We start from the raw sequence: 23,097 nt of genomic DNA, 5'->3' as shown, positions 1-23,097 counted from the left end.
CAGCTTGAAAAATTAGTTTCTTCCTTCCGATGAGTCTTTTGTAAGGCATCACTTCCTTTTAAAAAATTGAAATGTAATAATTTTTATGCTAAAAATTCACTTTCTATAGTAGAAGTCACAATATGATACCTCGTATAACACTGAAAAAAGTCAATTAACTTCCCATTGTATATGATCTCTAAGTGAAGCACACTCTGACAAAACATTGTTTTGTTAATATAACTTTATATTTTTATGATCATAAATAACTTGCTGAAAAGTGTTTCTTTCTGTAGGATTCAGCTTAAGATGGGATCTTGGTGTTCAACAACTACATACTGTCAAGTAGTCTTTGATGCAATAGATGTATGCTTTTAGAATGCTTAACAATATACAGAAGATCTTGAATGATAGTTTAACATATTTTGAGATAGAAAGAGTATAGCAGGGGATCCCTGGGTGGCTCAGTGGTTTGGCACCTGCCTTTGGCCCAGGGCACAATCCTGGAGTCCCGGGATCGAGTCCCGCGTCAGGCTCCCGGCATGGAGCCTGCTTCTCCCTCCTCCTGTATCTCTGCCTCTCTTTCTCTCTATGTCTATCATAAATAAATAAATAAATCTTAAAAAAAAAGAAAGAGTATAGCATAGTTCAACACCATTTCTAAAGTATGCTTTTATCTCAAGGCAAGATAGTACATATAAAAAACAAGTAGATTTAAATTTGATTTGCAATTGAAATAATGGTGGAATCAGGGTTTAGTATGTAATATATATATATTTTTAAGATTTTATTTATTTATTCATGAGAGGCACAGATAGAGAGAGGGAGAGATGCAGAGGGAGAAGCAGGCTCCATGCAGGGAGTCCGACGTGGGACTTGATCCCGGGACTCCAGGATCACGCCCTGGCCAAAAGGCAGACACTAAACAGCTGAGCCACCCAGGGATCCCTTGTAACATTAAGATACCATGATGGTCAAATAACTCAGGAACACCATAATCAAGCCCCAAATTACAGCCAATTTTCTCAACAGATCTCTAAGAGAGGCATATAAACACATTATAACAACAAATGAAAGAAAAGCATCACACAATTTTCACTAGGAATTTTCTCAAAAATTTTGCCAACACCATTGTTTTAAAGCTAGTTAGGTTTTGTTCACCCAATCTTTTACCATGTGCTTCATCTTCATTCCTTAACTCTAAACATGAATTTTGGATCTTATTCTCCCTGCTAAAAGGAGGGAAGAAGGACTAGAAGTCATCAAAATGTCTTGGGCTATCACTTTAGCTCTGTGGCTCATGGAGGAAGAAGAGAGGCAGGAAAAAAACATGCCAACTCCCACTACAGGAGGGAGCTTCTGGTCCAGACCACCAAAGCAATGTTGAATGGAAACCAGAAATAGCCACACCCCTATGTATGAACTTACCCTGATTTTTTAAGGGATCTGATCGAAAAGCTATGGTACAGGGTAAAAGAGAAGTTTAAAAGATCTTTCTCTCTGTACATCTGGAAATTATTTCAGTTTCTTTCAATTGGAACATCCAGAGTATGTTGGATGTGACCGATATAGAAGACAGGTTGGAGGTCATGAAACAAACTGGAAATTTCTGTGTAATATTTTAAGAATTCAAAATCTGCCTATAAGTACTAGGAGTCTTGGCTCTAGGAATCTAGATATTAAATATTTCATAAGAAAATGTATATATTATACAGAAACACCAAATATTTTACATCAGGGATAACAAAAATGAATAAAAAATGGACCCTTTACTCAGGTAAAATATTTTGAAACATGTAAATAGCAAACTGATATATGTGTATATGTACATGTATATATTTATTAAAATGAGAAGATATGCAATGAGGCAGGGTATTAATTAATTAAATAAGGAACTAAACATAAAATAAGCTATAAAAATAATATGCTATAGCATTATGGATACCAAATACATTTTTGTGTGCGTGAAGAATTTTTCTTGATAGTTTCCCAGTATTGACTGTGCATACACGTAATAATTATTTCTCTCAATATTGCAAAGTTGTGAATCAAGAGGGAATCTGATATAAAACTTAAGAATAACAGAAACCAGAACAAGACTTGTGGGATAAATGATAAATATTGTTTTAAGCTTAAACAGAAAAAGAGAACAACCCAGATGGCCCGTATCTTTATTTTGGCTCAAAAGAAAAGTTCATTTCTGATTTGTATATAGAAATGACAACTTCTCTTACCATTCTCAGTGTTGAAGCCTCTACTTTTTATGACTCCGAAACTTACAGCTAGCAAGTTTTAAGTATTTCTATTGGCATTTTTGGGAGGAGAGTATTATTCTTTCTCTACCTATCTGCCTCTACCATTAAATAGTTTCATGGGGGATGTTAAGGCCACTTCATTTGGTATCATCAGCTTCTAGCACATAATAGGTACCTAGTTAATATTTGCTAAGTGATACATGACTGCACTAAAAGAATTCACTTGAGAATCATCCACCAAACCACAGACCAAAAAAAAAAAAAGGAAATTGAAAGGTAGTGTTCAAGGTTATACTGTCTCTAGACTCTTCCTTTTAACGAGTGTTCTGCTCTCCGTGCTGGAGTTCTTTTTATATTACAGGAACCTCTAAGCAATAGCAACACATCTAGGACTTGAAAAGTGATTTGGGATTGGCATGCAATACCTTCTCAAAACAAAACTGCACATTAAATAAAGAAAAAGGAAGTGTGAAGAAGCCCTCACAGGAATAGAGAAGGTTCTACTTTACACTGCCTTCCTCATAGGGGATGTCAATTCATGTGTTCATGAAATGTATTCAAAGGTTTATATTATTTGCATGCATGTACCCTAAAAATGGAGACATTGACAGGTTGGCCTACAAAGTATTTGATTAGGATGAGTTGTAAGTGATTTTTTTTTAAGATTTTATTTATTTATTCATGAGAGACATAGAGACAGAAAGACAGAGACACAGGCAGAGGGAAAAGCAGGCTCCCTGTGGAGAGTGGGATGTGGGACTCAATCCTGGATCCCAGGATCATGACCTGAACCAAAGGCAGATGCTGAACCACTGAGCCACCCAGGTGCCCCTAAGTCATTCTAATGAAACTGCTGAGACACTGAAAATTACAAGCAGTTTTTTGTCAAATAAAAACTCACGCTTACATAAAGGCTAGCTGCTATTGTTAATTTGTGGAATTTTTTTTTTTGTTTCTATTTGTTGTTGTGTGCTTTTTGCTGATAATGTAACACACTTTACTCTCCCCTAGTGGAGGAGAGTAACAATAACATTCTTGATTCTCTTCTCAACCAAGACATCTGCCTATAAAAGAATTTACAAGATCTTCATTTTTGTTCCAGCATGGAAATTTTTGGTTATCTCTTCTTTCTTTGGCATATTGGATAAAGTATATAAATCATGCTTTCTTATAATGGCATAAGACTAGAAAGCGTGAGTTTATTGTAAAAATTACAACCCAGATCTGTGTTCAAAGGAAATAGTTTAGCATTCAAAAGAAGAATCTTAAATGCAAAGACAATTGATTCCAATTAGTTGCTTTTCACTATTATCCATATATCTAAAAGAATAATATTCAATCCTATTTCTTTTATAACAATTTGGACTTACTCATTCTTTTCTTTCAACCTCACACTTTTTACTCTTCCCCACGAAAGTCAAAGCTTTATTTTCATGTTAGCTTTATTTCTTAAAAATCTTTCTATTTGAAATTATACAAGGGCATTTGTAATATTTCTATGTTTTTGAGCTTTAATTGCAAGTGCAAAAGATTTGTTTTCCTTTATAAATGTACCTGTATGTAAAATAATTCTGACATCGGTACAATGGTCATATGATAAATACAGTAAACCTTTGAGGACTGAAAGTGTATCCCAGGCCTTTAAGAATCCCAAAGCTGCCAAATGGAATATTTTGCTTATTATTCAAATGTCCATAATTAATTGGATGTTAATAGTGGAACATGATATGTATTCATTGCACATTTTCCTGCCAAGAACATCTACGCCCTGTTAAGATAATACGGATGTTTGTGTTATGATAATTTCTGATATTATCCTTAAAATCTTCCAATCCACTTTTGAATGTCCCATTTTTAATTTTGTAATTTTAGATTATGTCACTGCAAGTCTCTGTGAATATGGGAATTTTCACTTTAGGACAAATTATTATCCAGAGAAACTTCAGTTATATAACACAGCATTTGATTTTGACAATTTGGAAAATTTCTGGGCCCGGGATAAACTTGAGAAGTATTTTCAGCGCTAAATCAATCAAACCAATATTCTAAAGGCACTTTCTTTCACTATATCGTACAATCTAACAAACATTTCACTACTGCAAATTTTTAGCTCAAATGGGAACAACATTGACCTATAATGCTGGCATTGAATCTTAATTTCCATGGGGTCTCAAAAACCAGTGACAAGGATTTTTATTTCTCCCCTTCCTGAAAAATCACATTTAGATACAAAGAATCTATGTTCATTAAAGTTATCTCAAGTACAACTATGTAAATTGCTATCTTAAATTATTCATAAGTTTCTCCCTGTAGTTTTCTAAGCTTAGTATTCTTTCTCTGCATTTAGTTATAATTCCTGAAGGTTCTCAAGGTGGTAATTCTATTCAATTCTTTATTTTTAATTTCAGTTTAAGGAGCAAATAAATTACTCCTTCCCTGACATTCATAAAATGTTGCTTCATTTTAGTAGGTTTCAAATCTTTTATTTTTATTAAGTTGATAAATTATTTAGCCACATAAAAGTGATTCCCACAGTCAGATTGGCTTTATATATAATGATAATTTATCAAATCACTATGGAAAATTTGAATAAAATCTGTACTCCAGATAGTTTTATTTTGAATAATTTTAATTCGTAATGTTATTATCATTCATCTAAGCCTCCTGCATGGAAATATTGCAGATTTAAAATAAATAGGGACTACTTGAGAAAAAAGGAACAAGTCAGACTTGTTTCTCAGTACTAAAACCTTCTTCATGGCTTGTTTTGTGTTTTTTTTTTTGTTTTGTTTTGTTTTGTTTTGTTTTTGTTTTGTGTTTTTAAGTATGAGGAAGTTTCTTCTATTCCTTATACCTAGGGAAAAATAACATTTGATATAAGGTTATTATATTGTTGTATTCTGTTTATATTTGATGAGCCAACATAGAGAATCCACCACAGGCCTGAGTGAAGTTTCTGACTTGAACCATTCTTGGTCATCTGCGTGATGGTGGATTGTTGACATCCTGAGCCACAGTTTCCATACCTGTGAGAATTAGCACTTAAATATGTGAAATGGCTGATTTGCCCTGCTCACTCAAAATAATATTTTTATTACTCATTTAGTGCATTTTGAAAGCAGATTATGATTAAATAAAAGGAATATTGTACATACTTCCTTCCATATTTGAACTCTGGGGTATATTAAATTAGATGACAAGAATCAGACTGAATAAGTAAGCACCTGTCTATTCCGGCTCCCAAAATGCCTTCTTCTCACTGTTACATCCCCTGCCATTTTGACGCAATGCCTGACTAGTATTTTAAGGGCATTAGTAATGGTAAAATTTTTCTTTACAAAGTTAAAAATAGGGCAATAAATTTGACCTCCCAATTATTTTATTTATTTTTTTTAACACAGTGAGAATCTTCATGAAAGTTTTAAAAAGTCTTAACTATAGTGAAAGCATATATTTTTTCTTTCATACCTGTTTCAGCCTAGATCTAGCCAGTAAAATATTTGTTGGATTTCTTTTTTTTTTTTTTTTTGGATTTCTTGCTATAAATTTTTCCCTTTCTGATTTATAGATCTTGTAAATATGAATGAAAGCTTCTTCAGGATTAATATACTTGAAATTCTAGACACACCTCCTTTTCATCTGGTTGTAAAAGTCCAAACACATTTATTTTATATAGCATTTTCAGGGAAAAAAATCAACTTTTAAAATAAATCAAAACAATATGCATAAAGGTACAGGTAATTTTACATAGTTTAAGTATCTTTTTTATCGATAAATAAGTTCATTAAGTGGGTACAACATATAAATGTATATCTTTGATTTTTCTATATTTAACTTCATTTCATTTCTCACATGTGATCACTCATATATATGTATTCTAATATGCACAGAATACATACCCATTTTTGCCTAAACAAATCAATGATTGCCATATTTTTCTAGATTCTAAACATTGCTGTTTTCTGACAGATGAATAAAAATTTCAGTCAACCTAACTTCAAAAGAGTGGATCCTATTTATCTGAAAGCATGCATTTCGTATTGTAATATACATTTGTAATATAAATATTATATATGCTGAACAAATGAGTGAAAGAAAGCACAGATACTAGGCCTGCTGTTTCTCTACATTTAGTTTTTTGACATTTTTTATTTTAGCATACCCAGGATTTTCTTTCTGTATTACATTTTCTTCCATATTCCATTCTGCATTATGAGATTACTAAAATAGGAATGTCTGCTTTTGTTTAAATCCATGTTTAATTATCCCTTCACAGGATAACTTACAAAATTCAAAGTAGAATCGTTACATTTAGCAGTGTAATTGGACAGAATTGAAATTATAGTGCATTCATGTATGCATTAATAAATATTTATCTACCACAAATTTTTATTTTTAAAATTTTCTAATTTCCTAGTGCTGTAGGTGTACTAGTAGATGAAAAGGAGAGATCAATGTCCTCCTTGAGCTTATTGTCCAGTGGGAGCAAAAGACATTAACAAAAAATAACACTGTAAAGAAATATAAGAAATATAGCACTATAAATTTGCCACTCTAATCCATGCAGAGTATATTGTACAGTAATGAGAACACAGAAGAATTTTTGAGGGAAATGATGTTTGAGATAGGAACAAGAATAAATTAGGCAGGCAGGTTGGAGAAGGGCATTTCAGACATGGAGTAGCATAAGCAAAGTATTTTTGGGGGATTTTGAATTCATCCGTGTGATTTCTATGAATAAATATTTTTACAATAAAAATTACTTTTTATAAATAAACACATATGTATATGGATTCTAAAATGTTTTATTTTTGTTCTAATGGAATGGATGTTACTGATTTATTATTATGAATATGTGTTTTTATGTTTATTTGCATATTACTCTAAATCAGCAATTTTATTTCAGCTATTTGTTCTGGACTGAATGGGGACAGATGCCCTGCATTGGAAAAGCTCGCTTAGATGGCTCAGAGAAGGTTATCCTTGTAAGCATGGGAATAGCATGGCCGAATGGTATCTCCATCGACTATGAGGTGTGTTGGATTTCTTAAGTATTTAAAGTGCAAACTGCCAACTTGCATTAATCCACTCTTAGTGTTCTTTTATTATTATTATTTTTAAAAAACCACTTAATCCAAAAAAGGTTGCAATATTCCTTTTCAATTGATCTTTAGGAAAACAAATTGTACTGGTGTGATGCTCGTACAGACAAAATAGAAAGAATCGACCTTGAGACTGGAGGGAATCGTGAGGTGGTGCTGTCAGGGAGCAATGTGGATATGTTTTCAGTTGCAGTCTTTGGGGCTTACATCTACTGGTCTGACAGGTAATTTATTTTTTCATAAGTATTCGAGTCTCAAATGTTATTTCAGTGCCAGTTGCTTTACCCTTGTAGGATTAGCCATTCCTTAGCAAGGTCACAAAAAAGGATCTCACAAAGCCATGTAATTTCTGCAGGAAGTCAGCCGCTCTTTCTATTCCAGGCTTGAGCGTTTCAATGTCACAGACTAAAGTTGGTTTCTTTCCCCTTCTGCTTGGCCATCTGTTATCTTCAGTTTAAATAACTGGCTTGATGTGAATTACTTAAAGGTTTTTGATCATGTATGTTCAACTTCTTGTCAGAGCACATGCCAACGGGTCCATCAGAAGAGGCCACAAGAATGATGCCACGGAAACTATAACCATGAGAACAGGTCTTGGAGTCAACCTGAAGGAGGTTAAAATCTTTAACCGAGTAAGAGAGAAAGGTCAGCACTCTTAAATAATGAATACATCTTATGTCATTTCTCTCTTATTTTTAAAACATTTATCAAACTTAAGTCAGAGATTCTTATATAAATCCAAAACCTCAAAATTCTATTTTATTTTACATCTAGTTTCCTACAAAACTCATACAGTAGCCTAATGAAATGTATATAGAGTAGTTCATACATACGTATTTTTGCCTAAAACAGTGTATTTATACATACCTGACATGTCTTCAGTATGGGTTTGAGCTAAGTAATATAGAATATCTTGATATATATACATATTCAACAAAAAATACAAAACAAAATTAGGATATTAGAGAGTAAAAAGTAGCCAAAATTCCATTTGGGGTTATATTTTGATTTATAAAGTGATTATGGCTTCAGAAGTTTGCTCTTGGTGTGAAATGTTTCAAAAGTCATCACTTCCTTAAAATGTGCATTTTGAAACTGATATGATGGTGGTTTGGATGTTTCTTATTTAAAATTGTACCTCAATTAAATGTCTATTTTATGTAATTAGATATCCATTTTAATGTCCATTAAAATAAATTGTAATTAATTTTCTTGACATCAAAGATAGGCATAATAACTGCAGAGCTGATGATGGATTCATGGAGGAAAATCAGCCTGATGGAAATATCTTAATAGTATATTACATATTCACTCAAAACTGAAGCAAAAACTTATGTTTAATATACTTAGGAGGTTTGGTACATTGGAGCTATAAATTTCTTTGATAACTTTCATATTTCATAGACAAGAGTTTAAATCAGTGCATTGTTTGTGGTGAATTCAATTCATGTTTGAGAGAATTGTTACTTGTGCCAAAGATTATAATACATAAAGCCTGTTGTAATCTCAGCATCAAGTTTCAGAAAATAGTTACACAGTTACCTGGCCGATTAAAGAAAATTTTAATCCTTTTATTTAGTTGGTATTTGGAGCGGAAGATTGCGATCTTTGAAATAAGAAATCCAAAATTTTAAACTGGTGTGAAAAAGAATCAGAACTTTATCTTATTTGATTTTCTTATACTGACCAGTATTAAGAATAAAAAGATAGAATATTCAACATTATTTTGTAAAATATTTCTGTAAGAAAATAAAAAAAAAACATTTGAAACACCAAAGAAAAACACAAATATATATGTTTGTGTATGTGTGTATCTTTTCCTTCTTTAGGCACCAATGTTTGTGCCAAAGACAATGGTGGATGTCAGCAACTCTGTCTTTATCGAGGAAATTCTCGGAGAACTTGCACTTGTGCCCATGGATATTTGGCAGAGGATGGAGTCACTTGCCTAAGGCATGAAGGCTATTTGCTTTATTCAGGGAGAACAATATTAAAAAGTATACATCTTTCTGATGAAACCAATTTAAATTCACCAATAAGGCCATATGAGAATCCACATTATTTCAAGAATGTCATAGCTTTGGCTTTTGACTATAATCAAAGAAGAAAAGGTACCAACCGCATCTTTTACAGTGATGCACACTTTGGAAATATACAGCTTATTACAGATAACTGGGAGGACAGACAAGTTATTGTTGAAAGTAAGTACATTCATTTTTTAAAATATAATTTGGTGAAAGTGAGTATCATTTGCATTAGCAGAGAAATTAGAGTGGTAATTGCATGTAGCACTTATACATTTTTTAGTTTATGTTCAAGAGTAATGCACCCTTATTATCTGATCTGCCAAACGTCAAAGAAGCAATTAACTCTTAGCATGTACAGTATGTAAATTATGATTACTAGTTTCGAATCATGGAACTTTCAATAATATATTCTTCATACAACCTGTTTCTTTTCTCTCTACGTGATTTTCACGTATCCTCCACTTTTCCAATTCCAGTATACTTGAGGTCAGTCCTACTCATTACTTTGAAAATTAATATATAAGTTAATTTTAAAGTATTCAAGTAATATAGATTTAAAAATGCAATTTCTGCCTTAACACTATAAGTCCATTTACTTATCCTTGACTGACAGCTGTCATGCTTTCAGAATTTTTTTCATGTATGTGTGTATGTTATTTGTAATTACGAAATTGAATGATCCTCTATGTTATTCATCTGCTTTTTTATAGTTATCAAATATCCTGAAAAGCTTTTATTTCAATACATAAGGTCCTATCTCATTCTTTTGAAACCTGTGCCTATTCTGTACAAAAGATTAACTTATTTGAGTATTTTCTTCTGATAAACATTTAAGTTGTTTATGGTATTTCATCATTACCTACAAAGTCACAATGAACATTTGTGCACATAAATATATTTATTCAGGCATGTGAGTGTTTCTTTAGCATAGAATCCTAGAAATAAAATTGCAAAGTCAATCGATCTTTATTTTTTATACCTGGTCAAATTTCTGTCCAAAATGACCATATCAGTTTATATTTTTCATCAACTGTATGTGAAAAGATTTACTATCCCATACTTTTTCCAACAATAATTTTATAATTTATTAGCTATGACTATCTAATTTGTAAAAAAAAAAAACAAGTCAACTTATATTAGTATACCTGATAACTAGTCAGATCCAGCATCTACTGTATGTCTTCTCCTATAAATATAAATATAAATATAAATATAGTCAAACTTTTTTTTTTTTATAGTCAAACTTTTTATTGCACATTGCCACCCCATGCTATGCTTGCCATTCTGCTAGGCCAGTATTTGCCTATTCAAATCTTACTCAGATTTTCCAAATTAGTTCAAACATATACTTGTATAAATATACATTCTCATTTATTTATTCTCTAAGGTTACTGTACTTATCAATAATTTCATGCCAATTTGTAAATTCCAGAATATGCCAACATGCCATTTTGACATGTGTGTGTGAGAGAGTGTGTGCATGTGTGTGAGAAAGAGAGAGAGAGAATGCAACTGTAACTGTACTGATCATAGAGTTCAGACATAATTGAGATTCATTGATCCAGTATAGTTCTATGAAGTTTAGATAATACTCTGGTTCTCCAGTTTTTCTAGACTGATACAATTCAGAGTTGGAAGGGCTCACATTGTATCCACAATGTATTAATTTACTAATTCATTTTCAGTGGTATAGACTTTTTATTAGGAACCCTGGATATAAAGTTGAACAGGAGTCCATAGACCTTTATTTAGAAGCTACAGTTTCAGAAGAAGCTACAAGTCAACAAACATTTAATTTCAGTAGAATCCACAAGATACTAGAGAACAAAAATAATCTGCCTGAGGAAGGCTACAAGATGCCACTGACCTGAGTTGAGGAAACTGAAAGTTTCAGTAGGAATCTTATTAGTTGTTTGGGCCAGATTTGGGTGGGGAAAACAAGAAGAATAATTCTAGACCAGTAGTCTTCAAGTAGTACAAATATGTGATCCCTGATCCCTGATAAGTGTTCAAGGGTCTAAGAGTTATTTTTATAATACTGGATAATTGCCTTTTCAATGGTATTGCCATTTGCATTGATGGTATATAAGCAGTGGTGACCAGATTGCTGGTAACTTAGTGCTAATCAAGGCAATGGTACCAAACCATACTAGTAGTCATTGTACTTTTCACTGCTGCTTAATAGCTGGGAAAGAAAGAGCCAGTTTTGCTTAAGGAACATCCTTGAACTGGGTAAAACATTTTTATTTTATTAAATCTGATCCTTCAGTATACATCTCTTTAATATTCTGTATGATGAAATACACATAAAGCACTTTTGCATCATTCTGAAGTGCGATGGTTGCCTGAAGGAAACTACGTATTGGTGCGATTATTTGGGTCTGTGCTTCTTTTAAGGAACACCATGTTTTACTTGAAAGAATGAGAAACAGACAGGCTATGGTTATTCAGACCTAGGTATATGGAAGACATTTTCTAAAAAATGAATACAATGAGTCTTTCACTACAAGGAAAATGACTTACAATATCTGCTGCAAATAATAGAAATCAAGCATTCAAGTAAAAATCTGAATTCTGAAAGGCTTGCATCAAGCACAGTAAGCTTGATAACTCCCCAAGGCTTAAAGGCTTTTCTGATGAGATGGGTGGTAATATTACTGAAGTGATTTTTAGGGGAGTATTGCATAATGAAATATGTCAACAGATATGCATAATTTAGGAAACCAATATTTTGCAAATGACATGATAAAATCATGCATGGGTAAATGATCCATTCAAAGTGTTGGATAGATCAGTGAATTTTAATGTAATAGTGTGTAAAAAGTTTGCCACTGTGGTTTCTGATTCTACACTCAAGCTAACCTTTAAGTAACTACCACGCATTATATGTTGATATAGTGTGAAACTCCTCTCTTTTCCAACTTCATAGGCATATGAGGCTGGATTTTCCTCACATATTTCAATTAAAACAACATAAGAGATAGGATGAAGAAGTAGATGTGTGAATCTACTTGTCTTCTAATAATCTAGACACTAAACAGATTTGTAGAATCATAAAACAATATTTTCTTCTCATTTAAAATAGCACAGGCCAGTCCAGGTGGCTCAGTGGTTTAGCGCCGCCTTCTGCCCAGGGAATGATCCTGGAGACCTGGGATTGAGTCCCACGTTGGGCTCCCTGCATGGAGCCTGCTTCTCCCTCTGCCTGTGTCTCTGCCTCTGTGTGTGTGTGTGTGTGTGTGTGTGTGTGTGTGTGTGTCTCATGAATAAATAAATAAAATATTTAAACAAAAACAAAAAACAGCACAGATATTTTCTTAGAAGATACTAGTTATGTTAATATGTGATCAATTCATTTTTATTTTAAAAGATATTAATATATTTAAAACACAATTTTTAGTTTCAATTTATAATATGGTAAATAGCTATAGACACAGTTCACACAAAATTTCTCTCAAGTCCTCAATAATTTTTAAGAGAGTAAAAATTCTCAAATCAAGAAGTTTCCAAACTACTCTTCTAGACTAAGGGCTCAGAAAATTTTTGGTACAAAGACATGAAAAAACACAGGGTAGACAAAGAGTCACATATCATCTGGTATTATTGGAACATGGGTTATAAGGCATGAGTTGGTATGAGATGAACCTGGAGTCCAAGGGAGGGCTCCAATAATGAAGGATGTGATCTGCCAAGATAAGAAGTGTTAAAAAAAAAGTTTTTATTGAGGTGTAGTTTACATACCATTCAATTCACCCATTAAAATTGTACAACTTAATAATTTTTGGTATATTACATTATTAATTATTAAAATTAGGTAATATATAAAATGTTAATATACATATATAATAAATAAAATTAGTCATTTCAACTATTTTTTAATTATACAATGTTGTGACATTAATTACATTTATAATACTGTGGGACCATCACAACTATTTCCAAAACATTTTTGTCACTCATTTCAAATAAAATTCTGTTTAAAAAATTATTCTCTGTTCCCCCTTCCCACAGCCCCTGGGATACTTTGATGTGCTCTTACTCTATGAATTTGCCTATTTTAGATAGAGCATGAAACTGGAATCATATAATATTTGACCTTTTGTGCATGGCTTATTTCACTTAGCATAATGTTTTCAAGGTTCATTCATCTCATAGCACATGTCAAAAGTTCATTCTCTTCGACCACAAAATAAAGTCTTATTATCTTTTTTGTGGCTGAATAATATTCTATTGTATGTATAGACCACATTTTGCTTATCTATTCATCTGTTTATAGACACTTTCTTTCTACTTTTTACTATTGTAAAAGTTCTGCAATGAACACTGGTGTGCAAATAACCTGGATAAGTAATTTTGGTTTTATTTAGTACATAAAGGGAAAACACGACTGTTATAAGATACACATATACTAGGATTTTTGTTTTATGATGATCACTCAGGCTATGTTGTGTTCATTGGCATTTAACAGTCATGTCTTAAGACAGAGATGACTTAGGGAGTTGTTGTAGTATTACAGAATCTGTTTCCACAGTGGTAAATTAAACTGAAAGCATATTAATTAAAGTATGTGTACAACCAAACCATTCTAATCCTCCCCTCTAAAATCAAAGCAATTAAAATTAATAACTTTGTGGATGTATGTGTTAACTCACATGGAAGAAGTAAAATATGATAGCTAGGAGTTGGGAATCAACCAAGTTGGAACTCAGATCTCACTTTGTTGTTTATTTCCTGTGTGATACTGTCAATGTAATCACTTACAAAATGGGAAACAAACTCATAATTTTTATTGTGAAGATTATATGAGAAAGGGTGTGCAAAGAACATAAAAATAAGCACAACTTTATTTCATTTAAAACCTTGTATTACTGTATTTGTGACACATTTGTGGATTATTTAGGATAATTATCCCCTAAATTATTTTTAGAATATGTGTTAGAGTTGTTAAACAATCAGAAATAATTATAATAATTATAGATGTGATAGTGTATTAAGGTCATACTAGAATTTAAAAATTAAATAAATTAGTTTACACTGATAATTTACATAAAATTCTCCAGATACTCTCCTTATGCTACCCCATTCCTTTAAGAAGTTGCTAATTTGTTTAACCATTGCAATCCTCTCTTGAAGTTTTGTAGAATTTATAATTTGATTTGCCAGACCAAAAATAAAAACAATGAGCAAAGTGAACCCCCCGTCCCCCGCCAAATGAGTTACTGGCATACAAATAAATATAAAATTCATTTTTTTCTTGGTATTCCATTTTAATAAAACATTAATTCATGGAAAATGTGATTAAGTATTTAAATATACCAAGGAGATACCATCGAGCTGCAGCTGCTGTGCAGGGAGTGCCAGACTAAAAGTGCTTGACCCTTCTCAGTTGCTGCTCTGTCTCTCTGTGGGGTGAGAGGGGCTCAGGGCTATGACCCGACCCTCATGTGGGTAGGTTACTGCAAGGAGGGCAGGACCTCGCAGCACTCCCTGTCTGGTTACTGCTCAGTCTGTCTGCTGGATAGCCAAGGCTCAGGACACCTACCCAGCCTGTTACAGCTTGACTGCTGTGCAGAAAGGGCATAGCTGGGCCACTTATCCAGTCCAGTTGTAGCTTAGCCACTGTGCAGGGAGAGCAGGGCTCAGGGTGCTCATTCTGCCCTTGCATTTTGTCTCCTTAGCTGAGGAAAGAGGGGAAGAGTTCAAGAGCCTCACAGTTGTGATTTGGAGCCTGCTTGGGGTTAATTGGCATGGGAGCTTGCCCAGCCTGGTACACCACTGGCTAGCCAGAGCATGCCCTATAGTGCTAGCAGCCTAGGGGGAGAACACCAAGAATGGTTTCTACTGGCTCTATCACCAGCAAATTAGGACAAAATTTCAAAAGTGGCATCTCTCAGGGCTTCTGTCCCTTGATATAGTCCCTACAAGTTCCTGTCTCTCCAGCTGCCACTTTAAAATTAGTAAGTGGGACTCTCTCACTTATGGTCTAGGCAATTTTCAATCTGTTGGTTTTTGCTCAGGATCTCAGGATAAGTGGGTTTTCTTGCAACCCTTTTAAGAGTCAGATCTTCATTCCCTGTAATTCTGTGGTTCCCCTGATCTTAATCCCCACCGATTTTTAAAACTGGACATTTTAGGGGCTCTTCTATCTGATGACAGCCCCTAGAGTCAGAGTTCCTGATGGAGGACACAATTTCTCCATGGGGGAGTGTTCTGTATTCTGAAGATCATTGGTGTGATTCTGAGGTCACCACTGCTGTGTTAGGATCCCAGGGGAAGTGATATCTCTGTCTCTCTTACTCTTCTCAATGCATCCTTTTTTTTTGTTTGTTTTTTTAATGGAGGTACAGTTCATCTAGTTCTCAAATGCTTTTCAGAGGAAAATGGTTTCATATCTAGCTGCAATTTTTTTAAAAATATTTTATTTGTTTATTAATGAGAGACACAGAGAGAGAGGGAGAGAGAGGCAGAGACATAGGCAGAGCGAGAAGCAGGCTCCATGCAAGGAGACCAATGTGGGAATCGATCCTGGGACTCCAGAATCAGGCCCTGGCGTGAAGACAGGTGCTCAACCACTGAGCCACCCAGGGATCGCCTCTAGCTGCAAATTTGTTGTGTCCCTGGGAAGAGGTGAGTTCAGGGTTTTCCTATACCACCATCTTGAACCATCTTCCTTCATAAGGCTTTTATATATATATATTTCTCTATATAGTTTTTCCAAGATTACTGGTGGCAGGGTGCCTGGGTAGCCCAGTTGATTAAGCGTCTGCTTTCAGCTCAGATCATGACTCTGGGGTCCTGGGATGGAGCCCCACGTTGGGCTTCCTGATCAGTGGGGAGCCTGCTTCTCCCTCTCCCTCTGCCTGCCACTCCCCTTGCTTTTGTGTACTCTCCCTGTGTCAAATAAATCCATAAAAACTTTAAAAAATGAAAAAACATATTATCAGTGGCAATCGTCTTGCTTTTAAATTATATTATACTGGAAATAGCTTTTTCTTTACCTGTAGTTAGGCTAGTTCTATATACTATTATGAGTGCCTAAAAATTCGTTTAATTATGTTAATTTTTCTGTTTGCAATTTCCAAGGTTAAAATGTCAGCTTTTAAAGTGTATTTTTAATTAGCTTGTTATATATCATATAGACATTCTCAGAATGTGAGACTCCTATACACTCAATTTTTTTTTCTTTTTTAAAATTATTTCATTTATTTATTCATGAGGGGCACAGAGAGAGAGGCAGAGACATAGGCAGAGGGAGAAACAGGTCCCTGTGGGGAGCCCTATGTGGGACTCAATCCCAGGACCCCAGGATCATGACCAGAGCCTAAGGCAGATGCTTAACCACTGAGCCACCCAGGTGTCCCTCAATGATTTCTTTTATTTTTCTACAGATTTTATAAAATAAAGAAATACTTTCAATTGTATTTATTAGCTAAAGCAATTTTCAGATTACCTTTCAGATAATTGCAAATATCAGAAAGGCATAAAGGAGCATTGTTTTATTATACATTGAAATTACTAAGATTAAAAAGGTAAGAATGAAGGATGAACATTGTGCATAGGGAGTCAGCAAGCGGTGAGGCAGGGAATAATCCTTATGCTTCAATGGAAAACAGAGGATAACATGATCATCGATCATGGAGAACAGAATCTGGAGTGAGTCATGTTTAGTACAGAGAGAGAACATGGATTGCTTCCTCATTAAGCTGTAGGCTGTTTGTTTAGTATGACTTCCATTAATTCAGTTTCTTAAAATATTGGAATCTCCAAGAAGATGGCCTGTGTCAGGTTAGGGAGGAGACAATTTTTCCTGTACACTTTTGGGTTTTGGTCAATGAAATGTGAATTAAACTGACAGAAAACAGCTTATTAGAAAAAGCATACAAAATGATTAATGTTAATTTTTATCTGTACATGGAGGTCTTCATAGAAAAGAAGTGAAGATCCAAAGAAACAGATAAAAAAAAAAAAAAAAAAAAAACAAAGAAACAGATCATGTTAACAGAGGGTGGTCAACTAGAGTTGCAGCTAAACAAAAACAAAAACAAACAAACAAAAGAGTTTGGGTCTCCAGGGGAAGTAAATTAGGAGAAGAGAAGTATATGGAGAAATGAATGGAAGATGATGGTTATTTAGTAAGATGTTTATGTAGACTCATTTTAGCGCTTCCCAAGTTTTCATGACTGTCAGAATACTGACAGCGATAGATGGGGAGAAGGCAATGTGGTCAAATACAAACATTTTTATGGTGAGAATCAGTCTTAAAACAGGAGACTGACAAGTTTTCTGTGAAGGTATTCAGGCTCAGGGGACTGCCTTAGTAGATAATGTTAGATGGTCTGACAAGGATTCTGTTTGCAGAATCAGAAACTGCTGGATCATGTCAATGTGGAAGAGAGTTAGGGCCTTTGCTTATTATAAAACTTGAACTATGAAACCTACAGTAGGCTCACAAGTTATTATAGTTAATAAATCTAATTAGGTATGGAGGGAAGGAATGAGAAGAAACTGGCAAGCTGATGTGAGCACTGATCAAAGTCGTTTCTGTATTAAATGCCAGTTTAAACTTAATTACACGTATTTCTTTTTTATTTTATTTATTTTCTCGCAGAAGTCTCAATAATACTTCATTTCTTTCTCATTTATTAATTTTTAAAGATTTTATTTATTTATTTATGAAAGACACAGAGAGAGAGGCAGAGACATAGGCAGAGGGAGAAGCAGGCTCCCTGCAGTGAGCCCAATGTGGGACTTCTTTTTTAATCCCTAGTCTAGGAGTTGAGAGATTGGTGTATATCAATTAGTTTTGATTGCATAACAAACCATCCCAGAATTTAGTGTATTAAAACAACTGCTTATTTATCCCACTATTCTATTGATTCGCTGGTGGTTCTTCTCTAGCAGTTCTTCAGATCTCTGACCAGCTTCAGATCAGATGGCAGCTGGATGATCTATGATGACCTCCTTCATATGTCTGGCAGTGGGCATGCTATATTCTGGGTTACTGGGTCATAAGTCTTTCATTATCCAATAGGCTAGCTTGGGATGGTCACATGGTTCTCAGAAATGAGAATTTGCAAACATTTTTACAAGCCATATGTACTAATGCCTCATTGGTCAAGGAAGATCACACGGCCAAATCCAGATTCATGATATGGAGACATAGACTCACACTGATGTGTGGAACTACAAAGAGGCTGCACACATAAATGAAAGGGGAGAATTTGCAAAATCTGTAATCAACACGGTTGGGGAAGTGATCATTGGCCTACCTCCAGAACTTCCTAAGTAATACAATGAAACCTGGCTTGGCTTTTCAAAACTCTGTTTTGTTTGTTATATAATGTTCCTTGACAACCAGTAGTGGACTATGACAATAATATCTGGCTTTATCCATGAGCTAGAAATCAGTCTATCTTTGATGGTGAAGAAATAGAATGAGACAGAAAAGGATTATCTAGTGGGGAAAATAAATAACAAAATTGTGGGTTAGTGGATTTAAGGACTTTGAATTGATTCTGCCAACTTCAAGAGTATAAACGTTTTTTAGATTTAGCTCAACTAACACTGAATTTTTCTTATGAGTCCCTCATGATTAGTTGTTATTAAGGCACTTTAATTGCCCCACATCTCTGTGTAAAAAAATGTGACTGAAAAACTTTTTTTTTTGTAGTTTGACTTGAATGAGAAAGTTGTAAATGGTAACTAAGAGATAAAATAATCTTTGATGTAGTGTTAGAAGAGGCATTTTTCATAGGAACCAATAAAAGAAAATATACATATTAGAACTTTTTTTTTTCCTTTTGAAAGATTTATGGCATGAATTTAGCAGATGAAATCAATGTACCGTGCACTACGAATAAGTCTCTGAGGGGCTGGCTGATGAATTAAAAATTCCTAAGAAAGTAGTAAAACACCTGTGGAAATAGGCAAGGACACAAGTGAATCTTGGCTTCCTCTTGAAAAATGATCATAATTTGTAGGAGTGAAGTTGCCTGTAATTGTTTGAAAGAGAAGGCATTTCAATTTCATGTACTCATTAAAATGTGCTCAGTTTTTTTGGCTTATAATACAAAAATAAGCAAAGTTTACCAGAAATCAAGTATTATTTGTATATGCAACTTGCTAGTCTGAGCTTTTGAGTATAGTGTATCTGGTTAAAAATGTTGAGAGAGAGAATGTTAAAAGAATTTATACTAAAACAAAGCATTATGTGAATACAAGTTTCTTAGGGCAGAAATTCATGCACAGATTTTTTTCTTAATCGAATTTTAATTATACAGCTTTAAAAATGACATAAGTAAAGATACATAAATTCCAAATTTTTTTGTAGTCAGCCTTATTTGCAACACCTACGACAACATAGTGTATGGCTTACATTATCATTCTTGTGGAATAAAGGCTAATAATCCTTCATGCTATATTCAAATGAATGTTGCTGTTGCAAACCTCATTAACTTTTTAAGATTTCTACAAAGTAGAATTTGCAATGCGTAGTTCTATGTTTTACTGACATGTTGATAAAGCGAAGTGTTAACCAATACCATCCTCCAACCACGTACCCTGGTTCCTTTCCATTTCCTTAAGCAATTTACACCCAATGGCCTTTCTTGTTTGCTTTCCTCTTAGACAATCTTTCTTGACAACCACTGCATTTTTATTGATGCCTTAGCACACTTAACAATCTCCTCATAATTTTTGATAACACTTTTTGACTCTTGTTCTCTGTTTTCACTTTCCATTATAGCTTGATGACAGCCTGGGTCTGTTTGCTCCTGGGATTTAGTGTTTCTTCTCTCTGAACACAATCCAATTACACTGCATCCAGCCTATTTTAACATATTTGTGGGCTTGCTTTTTATCTTTACCTGCATTATAATTATTATTCTACACGTCCCCATTTCACTCTTCCATTAGTTCTCTATTGACCACGCTCATTTTTTTCCCCCAAAACATGGACCAAGAGATAGGCCATGTAAGGGTGTCACTATCACTTTCCTTAATTATCAAATGCTGCCCCCTGCTTTTTGTTTCTGACTGTAGAAGTGCAGCTCCTGCAGAAACTTTCTCCCTAATAATGGGCATATTTTCCCTTTTAGAGAGTTCAATGATTGTGTTCATTCTTACTGGTACCTTCATTACTTAATATTAACCCAAGTCCAAAATTGCCGATTTATCTCGTTATTGGAACACTATGAAATCTCCAGACATTTACTGAGAATCCCCTTTAATATCTTGATGCCAACTCGTAATTTAACATACCAAAGCCATTTTCCCATGTAAAACATCAGAACTTCTATTTTTCTTGTTAGTGAAATTATTACTTTTTTATAACCAATCAGAATCGAACCCCACAATTATTAACTCCTTCTGTTCCTGTATCCCTGAACCATTTATTCACCAAGTATTTTTTCTTATCCACTGTCACCATTATGAGCCATGTTTCCGTTCTTTTATTACTGAATATTGCTGATCTTCTACTTGCTTTCCCTTTTTATGCCTTGATTTTCTAGAAGTTTCTATGTACCATGCACAACGCTTTCATTGCATTCCTCCTTAAAATATTGATTGACTCCCTATTTTCTGCATCTGAAAGTATAATCCATTACTTCCTTTCCAGATAATCTCAATCTAGGTGACCCATCTCACCAGAAATCTCTCTTCTATGCCAAATTTGCCCTTTGCTCCAGTTTTGTTCACACCGTTTTTTATCTCATGAACATACCATATTTTTTTTCTAAAACTCCACATCTTACGTTGTTAAAAGAAAGTGGGAAAGATTTTATAGCCTTTCAAATGGTTTCGGTTTGGGGGGATTTTTATATTCAGTTGAAATCCTTCCATACAATTAAGGAATTCAATATCTTTTTCCCCCTAGTACTGAGGCCCACAGTGCTGCAGTCTCAAAAAATGGAGACCCTTTTGAAAAACATTCAAGACTTGTCATTTCTGCTTCACATCCTTATCACCTCCTTAGTTATTACCCTGTGACTTTCCTTTGTTTCATTTTTGTTTATATGATTTCCCCAAAGAAATGTCAAGTTCTCTTAGGGAGGGTCTGTTGCATATACTCTTTTCTACACCCCTGATAATGCATAATCGCTTGGAAGATAATAAAAATAACTAGCTTTATTACAAATTGGTTATGTGTTAGCCATATAATTAGGTTGTTAGAGGACTTAAAGCTTCATTTGCAGAGTAAAAAGGAATCCTTTACTTCAATTGCTTGCCTGGTTGGACTTGTGATTACCAGGGGGAGGGAGATTAAAGACTTAAATTTTGATGAGAAAGTAGGAAAAGCAGTATAGAATATTGTTTAAAAATAGAGATTTTAGAGCCAGGATATCTAGCTGTATTCAGCTTAGCCCCTTCCTTACTTTTCACCACTAATGAGCTGTGTCCTTGGGTACGATGTTTACCTATCAAGGCCTCAGTTTCCTCTTTCAGAAACAAAGATAATACTAGTAGCAATCTCAGAGGGTTGTTGAGATTCAGGGAGTTAATATATATGGTTAGAACAGCTCCTAGTATTTACTCAGCATAAACCATTATGAGTGTTTGCCTTCATTTTCCTTAAATGATTCATTTTTAAGCGTCATTATTATAAAGTAGTAAAATCCAGCCAGCATTCAAAATGGCCATAGTAAGGGACCTTTGTGGATGAAAAGGATGTTGGGCTGCAGGGTTCTTCCATCCTCTCATAGCATTTCCTGAGCTTATACACTTGACTATTGCTTGTTCTTGACCTTGTCAGAGGTTTTCTTAGAATTATATGACAGAAGGTACCTGTGCTATAGTAATAGAATATATTATGTGAATAGCAAAAGTACTACTTTTGGGGAAGGGGTGGAGTTGGAAAAAAAAATAGAAGTGATATTTTCAAGGTGACAGAATGAATTTCTATTTTTAAAAGCATTTGAGGGATGCCTGGGTGGCTCAGTGGTTGAGCATCTGCCTTTGGCTGAGGTTGTGATACCAGGCTCCTAGGATCAAGTTCCATGTCGGGCTCCCTGAGCCTGCTTCTCCCTCTGCCTCTGCCTCTGCCTCTCTCCCTGTGTCTCTCATGAGTAAATAAGTAAAATCTTTAAAAAAAAAAAAAAAAAAAAAAAAAAAAGAAGCATTTGATTTTCCAAAGATTCAAATACTTTGTTTCTCACCCTTTGCAAATTGAGGACTGTTGAGAACTCATATTTGGCTAAGTGCCAAGACAAATCAAACCTGAAAAAAAAAATAGAAAGGAATGTTGGTAAATATAAATATGGATCAGATATATAAGAATGTCTGTATTGTATAATAAAGCATATTTTCATAAGTTCCTTTTGTCTTCTCCTTTTCGAACCTGCAGGATAATGTTGCTTAGAAACCTCTATGTGTAAAGTGATGGCTAAGAACATAATTTATAATTAATCCATGAAAGTCTGAAATGGCAAAATCTTTATAGAGTCTAAAGTTCTATGTTTTTGCTATATTCACAAAATCCTGGGATTTGAATGGGCTAGACATGGGGTCAGAATTGACAAAGCAGGTCATCTGTTGGTAGCCTATGGGCTTGGGATGACAGGAGTACTTAAGTCTGGAACAGGTGGTATCTGTAAAAGTGCCTGTTAGTTGTACCTATTAGTTTTGTGGATAATATGGGAAAATGAGATCAATTTTGTCCACATTCAATAGAGATCTACAATAACCTTCTTACTTTGCCAGTGTTAAGTAGAGAACAGAGTTCAGTGAGAAAATGAA

The 23,097-nt window shown here is 34.2% G+C and overlaps 1 protein-coding gene across 1 annotated transcript in view; it reads left to right on the top strand.

Moving 5' to 3' along the window:
• Positions 1 to 23,097, top strand: part of LOC129495604 (low-density lipoprotein receptor-related protein 1B) — a 1,831,349-nt gene that overhangs the window by 1,383,226 nt on the left and 425,026 nt on the right. Inside the window, exons 38-41 of the mRNA XM_055303278.1 lie at positions 7,141 to 7,267; positions 7,409 to 7,560; positions 7,857 to 7,981; positions 9,166 to 9,537. Of these exons, the coding sequence (XP_055159253.1) occupies positions 7,141 to 7,267; positions 7,409 to 7,560; positions 7,857 to 7,981; positions 9,166 to 9,537 (776 nt within the window). The remainder of the gene's footprint in view (positions 1 to 7,140; positions 7,268 to 7,408; positions 7,561 to 7,856; positions 7,982 to 9,165; positions 9,538 to 23,097) is intronic.

This window comes from Nyctereutes procyonoides, unplaced genomic scaffold (assembly GCF_905146905.1).
Source record: "Nyctereutes procyonoides isolate TBG_1078 unplaced genomic scaffold, NYPRO_anot_genome, whole genome shotgun sequence".
Lineage (NCBI taxonomy): Eukaryota > Metazoa > Chordata > Mammalia > Carnivora > Canidae > Nyctereutes > Nyctereutes procyonoides.
Note: the sequence above shows the minus strand (reverse complement) of the source record. Positions and strands in the feature narration are given on the sequence as shown.